Source organism: Lontra canadensis, unplaced genomic scaffold, assembly GCF_010015895.1.
Source record: "Lontra canadensis isolate GAN:19392208 unplaced genomic scaffold, GSC_riverotter_1.0 scaffold142, whole genome shotgun sequence".
NCBI lineage: Eukaryota > Metazoa > Chordata > Mammalia > Carnivora > Mustelidae > Lontra > Lontra canadensis.
The window spans coordinates 1676005-1694290 of record NW_022631136.1 but is presented as its reverse complement, the minus strand read 5'-3'; the positions used below and the strand labels follow the sequence as shown (position 1 = coordinate 1694290).

At 41.2% G+C, this 18286-nt stretch overlaps 1 protein-coding gene across 5 annotated transcripts in view; it reads right to left on the bottom strand.

Annotated features, from left to right (window-relative positions):
* TUFT1 (tuftelin 1) overlaps positions 1–18286 on the bottom strand; it is a 44749-nt gene that overhangs the window by 10688 nt on the left and 15775 nt on the right. For 2 of the 5 annotated variants that reach the window (XM_032843597.1, XM_032843596.1), the window contains 5 exons: positions 10127–10201; positions 9636–9737; positions 5807–5893; positions 5164–5253; positions 3557–3622 (listed from right to left, as the gene is read on the bottom strand). In XM_032843597.1, the coding sequence (XP_032699488.1) occupies positions 3557–3622; positions 5164–5253; positions 5807–5893; positions 9636–9737; positions 10127–10201 (420 nt within the window). The remainder of the gene's footprint in view (positions 1–3556; positions 3623–5163; positions 5254–5806; positions 5894–9635; positions 9738–10126; positions 10202–18286) is intronic. The other 3 variants (XM_032843600.1, XM_032843598.1, XM_032843599.1) reach the window with 2 other exon arrangements.

The window sequence follows — 18286 nt, the reverse complement described above, 5'->3', positions numbered from 1 at the left end:
GGAACTCAACTAGCCTCAACTCACCTTATGATTTTAGGACACACCCAGTAATTTTTATACAGGTATCAATGGATTAACAGGTAGGCTGATGCCATCCTCACCTGTAGGTCCTGCTTCCATTAGACGAGTTCTCCGAGAGGGGGGACCGTGTTCCCCTTTAGACCACAGTACCGCAAGGGCAGGGACTGGGCCACACCCACCAGGAGGGGTGCACCCCAAAGGCACAACGTTTTGGTCTTCTCTGCAGCTAGCACAGAGACCAGCACACAGAGGGTTACTGATGGACAGGCAGGTTTAGAGCAAAAACACCCAACCAACTACAAGGAATCTGATTCAATTCTTCATCGAGGTTACCACAAGTCTCTCCCCAGACACACCCAGTCGTGGGTTGGTGGTTAGCACTGTGCTGGCATGTGGGGTCTTGCCCCCAGTTACCAGCTCCCAGCAAGTCTGACAGAAAAATCTTTCCCTGTCTTGCACTTTAGGAAGCACGGAGCTCTCAGTTGGGAGGCGGGCCGCAGGGCCCTAGTCGCTGCACCATCACTGAGTCCAGTGGGCCTTTGTGAAGCAGCGAGAAGATGCCTTACCATGCCCTGCCTCACAGGCTGACTCAAATATAAGATAATATCTGGCAGGGCTTAGAGCTCGTGAGGAGAAAAAGCTGAACAAATAGTACCAGATGTTATTATAACCTGTTACCAACTATGGTGATTCAGGGGAAGGGAAAAAATTCAAGCTGCACATCTAGAGTGAGCAGCTAGAATCACAACATGCCAAACTCTAGACATCAAGAAGTTATCCAGTTCATGGCCCTTGATCCATACCTAAGTTGCTGAGCAGGTGAAGACAATTTTTTTTTTTAAGATTTTATTTATTGATTTGACAGAGAGAGATCACAAGTAGACAGAGAGGCAGGCAGAGAGAGAGAGAGAGAGAGAGGGAAGCACGCTCCCCGCCGAGCAGAGAGCCCGATGCGGGACTCGATCCCAGGACCCTGAGATCATGACCTGAGCTGAAGGCAGAGGCTTAACCCACTGAGCCACCCAGGCGCCCCGCAGGTGAAAACAATTTAAAAGCTCCTGGAGCAAACCACTATGTGCTTATTTCAGACGGTGTTCTAATAAGGTTATTTAATGACATGGAAAATGTTCATGGTATAATATGAAGAGAAAAAAGTTAGTTACAAAACTCTGCATGTAGGAGTTAGAAACACACCAGATTTAAGTACAGCAGTGTGGATAGATCCTAAGAACATGGTGTTGGGTAAAAAGGAAAACAAAATTCATCATGAAAATTGAAAACACAGACCTAGCTAAGCCATACATTGAATATATTAGAATGTATACTTTTTGGCAGGGTAGGCAGAATAAAAAAAAAAAAAAAAAAAGTAAAAGGTCATTATGAGACCAGAGATGATAATATGCCCTAATGGATGGGTAGATCTGATTTAGACCTGCACTCCAGAGCCATAAAAAAACAATCCAACAACAAAACAAAACAAAAAAGCCCACCCAGACAAAAGAAACAAACAGAAAGAAATGCTATATACAGTATAATCTCGATATTATAACACACATTTGCATTTAAAACTGTCGTTTTTCAGATGAATGGATAAAGAAGATTTGCTATATATACATATACAATGGAATATTATGCAGCCACCAAAAAAATGAAATCTTGCCATTTGCAACAACATGGATGGAACTAGAGGGTATCATGCTAAGCGAAATAAGTCAATCAGAGAAAGACAATTATTATATAATCTGATATGAGGAATTTGAGAAACAAGGCAGAGGATCATAGGGGAAGGGAGGGAAAAATAAAACAAGATGAAACCAGAGAGGGAGACAAACCATAAAACACTCTTAATCTCAGGAAACAAACTGAGGATTGCTGGTAGGGAAGAGGGTGGGAGGGTATGTGTTGTGGTGAGTGCTATGAATTATGTAAGACTGATGAATCATAGACCTATACCCCTGAAACAAATAATACATTATATGTTAATAAAAAAAAAACTGGCTTTTCTCTGGGTAGATTCAAATGACATTTTTTCTTCTTTCACGTTTGTTTCTGAATTTTCTAAATTTTCTATGATAAGCATATCTTATTACATAATCACAAAAGGTAATAACAAAGCCCCCGCCCCCTTTTTTTCCTAACAACGATAGCCATGTTTATTTCTTACTTATACCTCAATAAAGCTGGGGGATTTTTTTCAAAAAGGATAGCCAGGATGAGCATTGGGCAATACATAGGATTGCTGAGTCACTATATTATACACCTGAAATTAATGTGACACTGTATGTTAACCATACTGGAATTTTAATAAATAAATAAACAAGGACAGCCATGGAAAGGAATACCACTATGTCATTATTCAAAAGGAGGAGGTAGATCTACATGTACTAACATAGACAGAAGGCTATAAATTTAATAAACTTTACGTTGATGGAAGCTACAGTTTAAAAAAAATTGAAAAGCAAGCAAGGAATAATGTATTTATCATGACCCTGAATCTGTGCAAAGTATGTGTATATTATACACATGTATTTATACATGTGTCAATGGTATGTATGTATATATTTATATACAAACAAATAGGCATATGTTATTTAGATAAGGTGGTCTATGTATAGAAAAATACACTAGAGGGGTGCCTGGCTGGCTCAGTCAGAAGAGCATGAGACTCCTGATCTTGGAGTTGCAAATTTGAGCCCTACATTGGATGTAGAGATTACCAAAAAAAAGAAAGAAAGAAAAGAAAAGAAAAGAAAAGAAAAGAAAAGAAAAGAAAAGAAAAGAAAAACATACTCAGCTTTAGCTAGACATTAGAATCCCCTAAAGAGATATATTCTCTTTTTTCTAAGATTTTATTCTTAAGTAATCTCCACACCCCACATGGGGCTCAAACTCACAACCCCAAGATCAAAAGTTGCATGCTCAGAGTGTCTTGGGGGCTCAATCAGTTAAGCCTCCAACTCTTGATTTCCGATCAGGTCATGATCTCAGGGTTGTGAGAATGAGCCCCAAGTCAGGCTCCACATTGACTGTGAAGCCTACTTAAGATTCTCTCTCCCACTCTCTCTCTCCACAGGCCCCCTCGATAGATAGATAGATAGATAGATAGATAGATAAACAAAGAAAATTAAATAAAATTAAAGTTGCATGCTCTACCCTCTGAGCCAGCAAGGCTCCCCCTGAAGAGCTTTTTCAAGTCCCAATGCCCAGTCCACGTCTCAGACCAATTAAATTACAATCTCTGGGGCTGACACCAGGCTTGTCTCCTGAAAGCTCCCAGAGCCATTTTAATCAGCAGCAAAGGCCAAGAGCACTGATCTAAAAGGATCCACCCACTTCAATCTGTTAACAGTGGATCCTTCAAAGGAGTGGAACTGGGCAAGGAGAATTTCCAGTTTGTATTGTTTCTCTGTTTGGATTTTCACAGAAACTTTACTCTTACCTTTAGTGAGAGAGGAAGAGTGATAACAAGGGGATCAGGGAGGAAGCTATCCTGCCTCTTGGCAGTGAAGTAGTTACCATTTTCCCTATTACGTACCTCAGGTGGGCTGCTATACTGTGTTGTGGAGCTTGGATTTAATCCATTTGGCTTTTCTAACACCACCTGTTCAAAGGAAAATAAAATCAATAGTTAAAACAGCCCAAACAACCAACTTTGAAACATTTAATATCCAAAGAACTCAAATCTCAGAATAAAAGAAAGAGGTGGAGAAGATAGAGAAAGAAGGGGAAGGGGAAGTGAAGGAGGAAGAGAAAGAAGAAAAGGAAGGAAGGCAAGTAGGAGGGCAGGCAGGAAGAGAAAAAAGACTTTGAGCGCTCTGTGGAAAATGGAGAGGACAGGCAGTGGAGAAACGTGTGTGGCCTTGGAAGGGAATACTCTATCTAGCCTTGTGGAGAAGATGAGGGGAACTCCAGGCTAAAACCTTTCAGCACACAGAACAACATGCAGGCTGACTCCTGGAAGCCCAGGGAATACATGCAACTGCCTGTCACCAACAAAGAGCTTCCATTGCCCCTCAGTGATCCTGACAAGGTTTGATGAAGCATAAAGCGGAAGGCAAAGCGGCCTTTGCTGTAATCCCTTCCAGCCCAAAGCCTGATTATTCATCATATGACTCCTGGTCTGTGCAAGCAAGGGCCCTGGATTTTCGGGCCTGTCTCTGGGCACATCAGGCTCTTCAGTCACCTCACAAAGCACCTCCCAGCCACCAGATGTGAGCTCGGGCAGTGAAAGTCCTACCTTCCATCACAGCAAAATGAATTAGGGGGAAACACCACACAAGCATCATCCATGCTCACGCCAGAGAGGAACCTTGCTGCCATTAGCTTCCAGGTCACTGTTTCCCTTAGGAGAATGAGGGCAGGGGCTGCTGGAAAAAGACTAGCCCCCACCACTCCCCAAACAAAACACAGATGAAGGAGATACAACTCAACATCTAAAGGAGGATGAGGGTGAAATGGAAGGGACAGGTCTGTTCTCCTGAGCACACTTCTAGCCTCCAATTTTAGAAAAGCCAAAAAGCAAGATCCCAGGGTTACTCATCCATCTCAAGAAGACCTCTCCAATAGGTTCAGTGTGACATTTACTGATGACCTTCTGCATTGTTGACCCTGTGTTGAGTGTGGGGCTACAGAGACACAGGGTGGGATGAACCCTAACCTCAGGGAGCTTCTGGTGCCTGGGTAGAGACAGCTAAATACACAAATAACACACAAGGACCAAGACCTCCAATTCACACCATGGTGCCACCCCAGTTAAGCAAGATCGACTTATGAGAAGTTTACATTTATAGGCAAGTGTCTGCTTCATGAGACTCCATGTTGCAAAAAGACCGATCACAGAATCCTCGCAGGGAAGAGGTTTTCACCAATAACTTAATGGTAATTTTATTTACATAAGTTCTGTTTTTACACACTGCTTTGGGAACATGTATACTTCCTATAGGCTGATAGGTGTAAACACCAGTACCCACCAGCTGGAGAGCACTACGAAGGTAGTGAGTGCTCTGAGAAAGCCAATATTGCCTGTATTCGCGCCTTTCCTGGCAGTGGTGGGAGACTCCACACCCACAACTCGACTGGCAAAAGGGACTGCCCGGAACAACCTCTTCCATGAGGATCCGACCATCAACCATTTCCTATTACCTGTATCTCCTGTCCACGGAGAGAATCTCCCGGATCTCTGTCAAGCTTGCTACTTAAGTCCTCCCGGAGCTTCTGCAGGCAGTTCCGGGCCTGGGAGGGGAGGGCAAGAAGCCTGAGCTTTGGGAAAAGGAAAGAGAGCATACCACCTCACCCAGCTTTGTGACCATCCCCGCCCCATCCTCCTGTGAGCCAGGTCCTGCCCTCAGCACTGGCTGGGGGCAGGAGGGACCCCAGGCAAGTCCCTCCTACACAAACAGGAAGCCCTGCCTGCCAGAGCGAACATTTTTGTTGCAGAGACACACAACGCGAAAGGCAAACACATGAAACATGTAATATGTTATTACATGATGACAAGGGCCAAGGAGCCAACAAGAGCTATAGGGGAGGGTCAGGAAAAGTGGGGGAAAAAAGACCGGCAGTCTTAGAGATGATGTCTGGGGTAGTACAGTGCTATGCACATGGTAGTAAGTAACTACTGTTGGTGAATGGATTGGCTGACTGATGGAAGGGCAGGAAATGATACCTGACACCAAGGGCCCTGGTGGCACTTTGGGGATGAAGGGAGCAGATGAGAGAGAACCAGACCCTACAAAAGAAGGGAGTCAAAAACATGGGAGGTTCCCACAGAGGGATGGGGGCCCACCTCCTGGATGTATTGCACCTCACTCTTCAGCTGTTTGATATTCTTCTCATGGATCATCTTATCCCCAGACCGCCCCTTCAGGTACACCTGCAATAAGGAAAACAGCACCACTCAGTTACGGAACCCCCTGGTGAGTTCATGGTACACGGGCAGGCTCATACACTGCTGCTGGGAAGGTAAACTGACTGCCTTTCTGCATGCCGATTCGACCACTGAAATCAGAAGGCTGAGAACGATACTGACTCTTTGACCTACCCAATCTACTTCTGGAAATTTATCCTAAGGAAATAAATTTAGCCAAACTGGCATAAACACTCATATATATATGTAAATTTATGCAAAGGAAGTTGTAAAAAGAGATTTACACATTTTTCTCTATACATGCTTGACTCTTTCACAATAAAGAAAATATTTATTACTGTATTATAAAAAACATCCACAATGTAGTAACATGTTCAGCAAAATATTGTTTATGACTACAAAAATGGAAACAGGTATAATGTCCCACAATGGGGGATTACTTAAATTGTGGTATGTCTATAATAGCATACTATGCAGTCATTAGAATACCAGACATTTACATTTATGGACACAGATGATGTTACAAACCAACATTTAAAGCATTACATTGTTGGGGGGGACAAGCAAATTGTAGGACAGAATATATACGATACAATTTAACTTTTGAAAAAATACACACACGAAGGAAAATGTCTGAGAGGATACGCAACAAAGTAATAACAACAATGACTACATTGATAGAATTATGGGGTGGTTTGGCTTTCTCTAAGGGCCATGCAATGACTTTGAATAAGAAACAGAAATTAATTAAAGGCATTCAGATTGAAAAGAAAAAGGAAAAACTATCTCCATCTGCAGATGAAGTGATCATTTATATAGAATACGCCAAGGGGGGGGTGCCTGGGTGGCTCAGTGGATTAAAGCCTCTGCCTTCGGCTCAGGTTGTGATCCCAGGGTCCTGGGATGGAGCCCCTTATCGGGTTCTCTGCTCAGCGGGGAGCCTGTTTCCTCCTCTCTCTCTGCCTGCCTCTCTGCCTGCTTGTGATCTCTGTCTGTCAAATTAAAAAAAATAAATAAATAAAATAAAAAAAAAAATGTTTAAAAAAAAAAAAGAATACGCCAAGGAATCCACTCCAAAACTATTAGAGGTTGTAGCAAGGTTGTAGGATATAAGATCAATATACGAAAAAAAAAAAAAAAAAACTATTTCTAGACACTAGCAAGCGACAATCTGAAATGAAATTTAAAAATAATTCTATTTACAATAGCAACAAAAAGAAAAAATACTACGTGGATAGAACTAGAGGGTATTATGCTAAGTGAGATAAGTCAACTGGAGAAAGACAAATAGCATACAATTTCATTTACATATGGAATTAAAAAAAAAAAAACAGATGAATACTCCCCAAATTGATCTATAATCTCAATATAATTCTTATGAAAATCGAAGGTGGCTTCTTTGCAGAAACTGACAAACTGATCCTAAAATTCATATGGAAATACAAAGGACTCTGAATAGCTAAAATAATCCTGAAAAATAACAAAATTACAAATACTAATAAATATTAACAATTTTTTTAAAAGATTATATTTATTTGTCAGAGAGAGAGAGAGAGTGAGCACAAGCAGGGGGAGCATCAGGCAGAGGGAGAAGCAGACTCTCTGCTAAGCAGGGAGCCCAATGCGGAGTTCGATCCCAGGACCCTGAGATTAAGACCTGAGCTGAAGGCAGACGCTTAATGGACTGAGCCACCCAGGCGCCTCAGTATTAACAAAATGTTAACAAAAATAACAAAGCTACAGTAATCAAGTCAGTGTGGAATTGGCATTAGGAGACCCATAAATCAGTGGAATACAACTGAGAGTCCAGAAACAATAATAACACAATAAAAATATCCTAAACTGATTTTTGACAGTATGCCAAGATAATTCAATGGGGAAAGAATAGTCTTTCCAACAAATGATGTTGGTATAAATGGAGATCCACATGGAAAAGAATGAAATTGGACCTCTTCCTTATGCCATACACAAAAATTAACCCAAAATGGATTATAGGCCTATTCAAAAGGGCTAAAACTATAATTCTTTGAGGAAAATATAGGAATAAATCTTTGTGACCTTGGGTTAGGCAAAACCTTCTTAGATATGTCACCAAAAACCCAACAAGAGAAAAAAAATACATAAATTGGATTTCATCAAATTAAAAACTTTTGTTTCAAAGGACATCATTACGAAAGTAAAAAAACAAGGTGTGCCCGGGTGGCTCAGAGGGTTAGGCCTCTGCCTTCAGCTCAGGTCATGATCTTAGGGTCCTGGGATCAAGCTCTGCTCAGCAGGAAGCCTGCTTCCCCCTCTCTCTGCCTTCCTGCCTCTCTGTCTACTTGTGATCTCTCTCTCTGTCAAATAAATAAAATCTTTAAAAAAAAGAAAGAAAGAAAGAAAGTAAAAAACAAAACAAAGAATGGGAAAATATTTTTAGATATTTCCAAGTCATATATATCATAAGAGTCTAGTTAGTATCCAGAATGTATAAGGAACCCTTATATCTAGAAAATAGATCTTAATTAGCACCAGGAGACCACAAGACATGGCTTCACGTGCAATAGGATGGCTATAATCAAAAAGACAGATAATAACAAGTATCAGTAAGGATACAAAGAAACTGGAACCCTCCTACCTTGCTGGTGGGAGTACAAAATGGAACAAATGTTTTGAGAAAAAGTCTGGTAGGTCCTCAAAAGATTAAATACAGAGTTACCAAATGACCTAGCAATTCCACTCCTAGGTGGGTACCAAGAAAACCAAAAACATCCACATAAAAACCTGCTCTTGAATATTCATAACAGCCAGACAGTGGAAACAACCCAAATGTTCATCAACTGATGAGTGGGTAACAAAATGTGATATATATCCATTCAGGGGAATGTTATTGAACCATGAGAAGGATTAAGTATTGACATATGTTACAACATGACTGGATCTTGAAAATATTATGCTAAGTGAAAGAAGGCAGACACAAAGGTCCCATGTTCTAGGATTCCATTTACGTGAGCTGCCTGGAAGAGGCAAACCCACAGAGACAGAGAAAATAGATTGGTGACTGCCAGAAGCAGAAAGGAGTGACCGAAAATGTTCTGGAATTAAGAGTGGTGATGATCTCACAATTCTGTGAACATACTAAAAACCTGAATTGTACACTTTAACTGAATCGATTGTATGGTATATGAATTATACCGCAAAGAGCTGCTTTTTAAAAAGAAAAAACAGGGGCGCCTGGGTGGCTCAGTGGGTTAAGCCTCTGCCTTCGGCTCGGGTCATGATTCCAGGGTCCTGGGATCGAGCCCCACATGGGGCTCTCTGCTCGGCAGGGAGCCTGCTTCCTCCTCTCTCTCTCTGCCTGCTTCTCTGCCTACTTGTGATCTCTGTCTGTCAAATAAATAAATTTTTTAAAAAATCTTAAAAAAAAAAAAAGAAAAAACAAAAATTGCTTTATTAAAAAAAAATACTAAGTTCCCTAAACACACCTCCTACCTATCTTCACAACCTCCAGCAGCTAAATATGGATAGTGGGATAGGCACCTGGAAAGGTCCTCTCATCCATTCTCTTGCCTGGGGTTGGGTTGCACCAAAGTCACCACACTGTGGTCTCCTGGTGCTAATTAAGATCTTTGCAGGAAAATACCCAGGAACTAACATTCCAGGTCAGGTTCCTCCTAGTCAAACCCTGTGGCAAATTCAGCTGCTCCCTCTCGCAGGCCTATAAGGAGAGAGAGGAGAGAGAGAGAGAGTGCAGGTGAACTAAGCTTACCTTAATGATCTCTTCATGTCCGTCATTGGACTCCACCAGTTCTGAGGCCAGGGAATGACTGGTCGAGCGGCCAGAAACCATGGCATAGGTCTTCTTGCCCGCCTGCCAGAAAGAGAGAGAGAAAAATGGCTCAGAAATCATGACAAGCCCGGAACATGTGCCCCTTGCCCAATGCAGAATACCTGCTCCTCAGAAGATGTAAAGGGTTAGTCTGATTTCCCCAATAAAATTCACTTCAGAACCTCTACCAGAAGCCACACAGCAGCAACGCCGGACAGGGAAAATTAGCAGAAATTGCAGGTTAGTTTCACTTTCAGTGGGGTCTCCCCTTGCCTCAAAGCCGTGCACAACGCCGCGGTCAGGTGGTGTGTCTGAAAGGTGATCCTGAGCAGCAGCAGAGTTGGCTCCCGGCAGCACTGGCATGGGAAGTCAGCAGCAAGGAAGGAGAACTGGTTGAGGGACAGGCCTCACCCCGCCAGAAACCTCCCTACCTTCTGGGCTAAGTGTTCAAGTTCATCTCCTGTCAGTTCTCTCTGTAGAGTCAGCCTGAGAATGTCCACGCTGCCCTAATAATGACAATGACAGCAACAATAACCCCTTACCTTCACCGTCCGGGACTGGCCCAGGGACGCTTTTGCCAGCCCTGTGGAGTGGGCCTTCTCAGCACCACTGGACAGAAAAGCTGAGGTCTGGAAAGGGGACATTAGCTTGCCTAACAGTAGTCACTCCTGGGTGGCAGGATGTCCCTGGGGCCTCTGACCGTGCTCTTGATGCCACGCCAGAGACTGTCCAGCATGCTGCTCCATGGAGCTCCAGAGGGGCTAGCCACCCTGATCCTCAGATTATAGCACATTGCACGCACCGCCGTTTTCCCAGCCTCGAAGAAGGCACACCCAATCCAAGGAGTTGGACTAAGTATCTCTAAGGTTCCTGCCAGCTTTGATACCATGAGAGCATGAAAAGGGAGTATATACTTCCCTCAGGCAATGATGGGAAGATGGATGCTGAGCTACCCAAGGACAACAGTGACCTTGAGGTCCAGGAGTATGAATGCCATCTTGCCCTTAACATGGTTTTAAGGAACCTTCCTAACATTCCAAATGTCTGGTGGAAGGAAAGGAGGAAGAAAGAATGTGCTCCATGGAGGGAGCTGGGAGAAGCTTCTCTGGGCAGGGAACAGTCCTTCCTGTGCAAGGAAGAGAATTTGGGAGAGAAGAAATCACTCTCTGTGGTCAGATAACTTAATTCTCTGTGTTCTCGTTATAAAATGGCAACACTACCCTCCAACACTACTAAGGGGGTTTTGCTGAAAATTAACTGAAAGTGTATGGAGGTTGTTCTCTGCCACATAAGAGAGAGGTACTCAAATATTAGCCTCCTCCTACTTCTGGAAATGAACCCAAATTTGTGACAGATGGAAGACACTCCCACATGGCTCTTAGGGCTTCCCAATCCTAGCAATGTAGCTGCTTTACAAAAACACTTAATTCCTACCAAATACAAGTTAGATCCTTAGTGGGGACATTTCAGGCCCTCCAGAGCCTGGGTCAACTCACTTCTTCTGTTACTGCTCCTCATTGCCCGCAGTCCAATATATCCCGGGCTTTTCCACCTTGGTGACTTTGCTTTCACCATTCGCCTTAAATGTCCTTTCTTCCCATCTTCACATGGGACATCCGCAAGGCCCTCAAGAGTTCACACTGAAATGCCACATCTTCCATGACACTTCCCTACCTCCAGTGGGAAACATACCCTCCCCTCCCCGAGCTCCCTCAGTATCACAGGGCCTCCCACGGCACCTGCCTCTCAGTTAGTCATGTTCCAGGAGGAATTGCCCCTTCTGCTAACTCCTTGTGGGCTGCTGTCTGCCACAGTCTTTTACACAGGCAAGTATTTTCTGAATGCAAACGAGTACTCCATGACATCTAGGTCAAGAGAACATTACACAAGAAAGAAGAGGAAATGATTTCAAAATAGCCAGAGTGGCTGCCAACTCTTTCTCCCCAGGACACAGACAGGCACTTTGGCTATAATATCCTCTCCATACCTGGAGGCAGTTGAGGAAACTTGGGGAATCCCTCAGCCAAAATAAAGAGGTCATTATTAGCTAGTGAAGATCATCAAGTCTGATTTATTGTATGAACCCAGGCATTCTAACTGAAAGAGCACAGACAACTAGGCTAGATGGGAGCCTATGAAAAGTTACCTCACCCATACATGTTATCAGAATTCCAGGTGGACAGGAGAAAGTAGGCAACTTGCAAAAGTACTCGAAGGAATAATGGCTGAAAACTTAACGAATTTTACAAAAGATATAAATGCACAGTTTCAAGGAGCTGAGCAAATTCCAAACAGGATGGACCCGCAAATCATGCCAAGACACATCATAATTAAACTTCTGATAACTAAAGGCAAAGAAAAAATCTTTTCAAGTCAGAGGGAAAAAAAAAAAAAAGATACCTTACTTATAAGGGGAAAATACCCTGAATAAAAAGCAGATTTTTCATCAGAAATCAGGAAGGTCAGGAGAAAATGGCACACTAGTTTCAAGGACTGAAAAAAATATCTTAATCAACAATCCTATGACCAAAAAATCTTCAGGAATGAGGGGGGAAATCAGTATGTTCTCAGGTAAAGGAAAACTGAGAGAATGGCTGTAGGGAAGTCTGGTGGCTCAGTCAGCTAAGCGTCTGACTCATGATTTTGGCTCAGGTCATGATCTTGGGATCGTGAAATCAAGTCCCACATTGGGCTCTGTGCTCTCAGCATGAAGTCTGCTTGTCCCTCTCCTTCTGCTCCCCTCCGCACCCCCACTCTCATGCTCTCTCTCTGGAATGAATAAATAAATAAATAAATAGATAGATAAAAATCTTAAAAAAAAAAAAAAGTGGGACGTCTGGGTGGCTCAGTCAGTTAAGCAGCTGATTCTTCACTTTGGCTCAGGCCATGATCTGGGGTTCTGGGATCCAGCCCTATGTGGGCTCGGCATCCTATGACAGACTCTGCACTCAGCACAGAGTCTGTTTAAGATTCTGTCCCTCTCCCCTCTGCCCTTCCCTGCCTCCAGAGCTCTCCCTCCCTTTCTCTCTCTCCAAACAAACAAACAAAAAAGAACAGTTGTAAAAGGTCTTCAAACATAAAAGGAAACAGTACAAAAAAAGGAAGTTTGGAAAATCAGGAAGATAAAAACAACATTGATAGCAAAAACATCGTAAATACAATAGGTTTTCCCTCTTCTCTTGGGTTTTCTAAAATACGTTTCATGGTTGAAGATAAAATTATGACACTGTCTGATTCAGTTCTAAATGTACTCAGAGGAGGGGCCACCTCAGTGACTCAGCTGGCTGAACTTCCAACTCTTGATGTCAGCTTAGGTCACCGTCTCAGGGTTGTGAGATCGAGCCCCACTCAAGCTCCACACTCAGTGGAGAATCTACTTGAGATCCTCCATCTCCCTCTCCCTCTGTCCCTTCTCCACTCTCTCTCTCACTCTCTAAATAAATAAAATCTTTAAAAAAATAAATAAAAAAGAAAAAACAAAAGTTCATAGAGATAATATTTAAATTAATTATATTATGAATGGGAGAAGGTAAAGGAAGGTAAGGTTTCTATACTTCACTCAACTGGTAAAATGGCACACTAGTATACTGTGAAAAGTTTTATTATATAAATTATTATATAAGAGTAATACCTCGAGCAATCATTAAAAAGTCTATACAGGGGCGCCTGGGTGGCTCAGTGGGTTAAGCCGCTGCCTTCGGCTCAGGTCATGATCTCGGAGTCCTGGGATCGAGCCCCGCATCGGGCTCTCTGCTCGGCAGGGAGCCTGCTTCCTCCTCTCTCTCTGCCTGCCTCTCTGCCTGCTTGTGATCTCTCTGTCAAATGAATAAATGTCTTTAAAAAAAAAAATACATTAAAAAAAAAAAAAGTCTATACAAACAGATAACACTCAAAAACAACAAATGAATCAAAATGGAATCCTAAAAAGCTGTCAAGTAACCCACAGGAAGGCGGGGAAAATAAAACAGATAAATGAAAAATAGAGAACGGAAAACAAAAATAAAATGGCAGACTTACCATGCCAATAATTACATTAAATGTAAGTGGTCTACATACACCAATTAAAAAAGATTGGCAGAGTTGATTAAAAAACATGAATCAATACATGCTGTCTAAAAAAAGCATTTAAACATAAACATATAGGCAAGTTAAAAGCAAAAGGATGGGAATAGATATATCATGCAAACATTAATTAAAGGAAAGCAAGAGTGGCTATATCAATATCAGATAAAATAAATGTCAGAGCAAAGAGAATTATCAGAGACAGAGAGGGTCATATAATGTAAAAGAGTCAATACACAAAGAAAACATAGCAATCCCAAAAGGATAAGCACCAAACAACTAAGCTGAAAAATATGTGAAGAAAAAAACCTAAAGAACTAAAAGGAGAAATACACAAACCCACAATTATAGTTGGAGACTTCAACATGCATCTCTGAGCAATTAATAGAACTAGGCCAAAATGAGCAAAGATACATAAGAGTTCAACATTACCAACCAACACCATTTAATCAACAGTTATGGAACACTCCCCTCAGTAGCAGAGTAACACATTCTTTGTATGTACCTATAGAACATACAGTAAGATATAAAATAATTTGGCCATAAAACAAACCAACAAACTTGAAAGAACTGAAATAATACAGAGCATGTTATCTGACCACAGTGGAATCAAACTAGAAGTAACAGAAAGAGAAAATGAAAATTTTAAATACTGGGAAACTAAACAACATACTCCTAAATAATTCTTTGGTCAAAAAGGAAGTCTCAAGGGCACCTGAGTGGAGACCACTCATTTAAGAGTGGTTGAGTGTCTGACTTCAGCTCAGGTTATTATCTTGGGGTCCTGGGATTGACCCCTATATCCAGCTGCACGATCAACAGGCAGTCTGCTTCTTCTTTCCCTCCCTCTTCATATGTTCCTCCCCCCCACTTGTGTTCACTCACTCTCTCTCTCTCAAATAAATAAAATAAAAATAGGGCACCTGGGTGGCTCAGTGGGTTAAGCCTCTGCCTTCAGCTCAGGTCGTGATCTCAGGGTCCTGGGACTGAGTCCCACATCGGCCTCTCTGCTTGGCGGGGAGCCTGCTTCCCCCTCTCTCTCTGCCTGCCTCTCTGCCTACTTGTGATCTCTCTCTCTGTGTCAAATAAATAAATAAAATCTTTTTTAAAAATAAATAAATAAAAATTTTTAAAAAAAGTACATACTTACTAATGTAAAAAAAAAGGAAGTCTCAAGAGAAATTTTAAAAATCACTGAACTTAAGAAAAATGAAAACATAAAATGTCAAACTTTGTGGGACATATCTAAAGCAGTTCTGTGGCTCGATCAGTTAAGCATCTGCCTTTGGCTTGGGTCATAATCCCAGGGTCCTGGGATTGAGCCCCGCATTGGGCTCCCTACTCAGTGGGGAGTCTACTTCTCCCTCACACTCACGCTGCTCTCTCTTTCATAAATAAATAAATAACCTTTAAAAAAATAAATAAAGCAGTCTGAGAGGGAAATTCCTAACACTAAATGCATACATTAAAGGGGCACCTAGCTGGCTCAATAGGTAGACATGAAATTTTCTCCTTTTTTTTTTAAAGATTTATTTATTTATTTTAGAGAGAGAGAGAAAGAGAAGAGAGCACAGGAGTAGGGGGGAGGGACGGAGGGAAATAATCTCAAGCAGACTCCCTGCTGAGTAGGAGTCCCATGCTGGACTTGATCTCACTACCAAGAGATCATGACTCAGGTGGAAATGAAGAGTTGAATGCTCAATTGACTGAGGCACCTAGGCGCATTGAGCACGCAACTCTTGATCAGCCAAGGTCATGAGTCTGAGCCCCACGCTCTTTAGATTACTCTAAAAAATAAATAAATGCATATATTAGAAAAGAAAAAAATCTCAAATCAATAATGTAAGCTTCTCACTTTTAGATAAAGAACAACAAATTAAACCCAAAACAGGCAGGAGGAAGGAAATAATAAAGATAAGAGAAGAAACGAATAAAATTTAACATAGAAAAGACCAAAGACAATTTTTTTTAAAAGAAAGGAAAGTAGGGGCGCCTGGGTGGCTCAGCTGGTTAGGCAACTGCCTTCAGCTCAGGTCATAATCCTGGAGTCCCAGGATCGGGTGGGTCTTGCATCCAGCTTCCTGCTCAGCATGGAGTCTGCTTCTCCCTCTGGCCCTCTTCCCTCTCATGCTCTCTCTCTCTCAAATAAATAAATAAAATCTTTAAAAAAAATAATAGGAAGAGAAAAAATAAAAAGAAAAACAAACATTACAGACCAGTATCTCTCATGAACATAAAGTTCTGTTTCTTATTATTTTGTTAGAATATGGTTAAAAGACACGAAAATACATTTCACTTTAGAAGATATACAGATGTGAATAAGCACATAAAAAGATGTTCACTGTCACTGAGGTGATACAAATCAAAACCACAGTGAGATACCATTATACCACCTATCAGAATGGCCAAAACAAAAAACAGTGACACCACTGAGTACTGACAATGTGGAAAAATTGGATCCCTCACACACTGCTTGTAGGAATGTAAAGTGACAGCCACTTTGGGGCAGAACAAAAAGGTTGGCACTCTCTTTAAAAACCATACAAATACCGGGGTGCCTGGGTGGCTCAGTGGGTTAAAGCCTCTGCCTTTGGCTCAGATCATGATCCCAGGGATCTGGTATCAAGCCCCACAACGGGCTCTCTGCTCAGCAGGGATCCTGCTTCCTCCTCTCTCTCTGCCTGCCTCTCTGCCTACTTGTAATCTCTATCTGTCAAATAAATAAATAAAATCTTTAAAAAAAAATTTAAAAAACCATACAAATACCATATGACCTAACAGTTGTACTCCTGGACATCTATCCAGGAGAAATGAAGACTTACGTTAACACAAAAACATGTACACTAGTGTTTATAGCAGTTTTGTAATACTACAAAACTAGAAACAAACCAGGTACCCTTCAATGCAGACAACAAACTGTGGTGTATCTATATCATGGACTACTTACTCCTCAACAAGAAAAGGGAACAAATTATTGTTTGTTTCCTATTGTTGTACACATCCCTATTGATGCATACATAAATTCCCGGAGAATTATGCAAGGGAAAGAAGCCAATCCCAAAAGGTTACATACTGTATGATTCCATTCATTTAAGGTTATTAAATGAAAAAATTATAGAAATGAAGAACTGACTAGTAGTTGCCAGGAGGTAAAGAGAAGATGGGTGAAAAGGAAGTATGTGTGAGCTTCAACGTGAAGTGTCTTTGTGGTGACAGACATATGCTGTATCTTGACTGTATGAAGTACATTCTGGTTGTGATAGCATGCTGTAGTTTTGCAAGATGGGATGGGGAATCTCTATTATTGCTTATAATTGCATGTGAATCTACAATTATCTAATAAAAATTTAATTAATACTTTCAGGGACAAAAATTGAAGACTATAATGAAGAAAATAAGTACTTATAATCCTACTACCTCAAAATAGCCACTATTAAAATGTTAGCATATTCCTTATAATTTTTCTACACAATTTTTTAAAAACATACTACTGTACAAAGTTATATACTTGCTTTTTCCCTTTCATATTTCATCATTAATTTCCATCATACTCAACATTCTTCAAAATTGGCTTTTAGTGGCCACTAGTATACCACTGAATAGATTAAACCAAATAAACTTAGGTATTCAAACTAAGCTCCTTCCCTTGCCCCCACTTTTGTAGATTACTGTCAAGTTCTTTTTATTTCTTACATATTTATTTTTTTATTTCAGAAAATATGTTTTCTTTTGACAGTTAGAACGAGATGATACACAACAGTACCTAGATCACCACCAAATTTATTGCCTGGTCCATTACCCCTCAAGCCCAGTTGGCTTTCTCTCTTCTTTGCAGAAAAGAATCACCTTTGGAACAGCTGGACTTGTGCTCGAACACTGACACTGGCTTTCATTTGTTGTGTGTATTGATTTATTCTCCCCCTTATTAGTTGGTAAGATGGACAGTATGATGCTTAAGTGAAAACACAGTGATTAAAACATGCAGATAAACAAAAGTTTCAGTTCCTCAAAATTTGATGTAATGCTCCTCTTCAAAATACCTGCCGCAGTATATGCTTATAAGCTAAAGTAAAAGTGTCTCATTGGAAAAAGACGTATATTAACTTCTACCTCACACCATATCACAAATATCAATTTCAAGTGGATTGCTTATTTATTTATTTATTTTAAAGACTGTATTTATTTATTTGTCAGAGAAAGACAGAGCAAGCACAAGCAGGGGAAATGGCACACAGAGGGAGAAGGAGGCTCCCTGCTGGGCAAGAATCCTGATGTGGGACTTGATCCCAGGACCCCAGGATCATGACCTGAGCTGAAGACAGCCACTTACCCAACTGAGCCACCCAGGCATCCCTGGATTGTAGAGTTAAATGTAAAAAGAAAAAAAAAAAAAATCTTCCCTATAAAAAATTTGATAAGTTGGACTGTATTAAAGTTTTGAACTTTTGTTAATCAAAAGAGAGTACATGATAATCCACAGAGAAGGTATTCACTCTGTATTTATCTGGCAAAGAATATTCAGAATATAT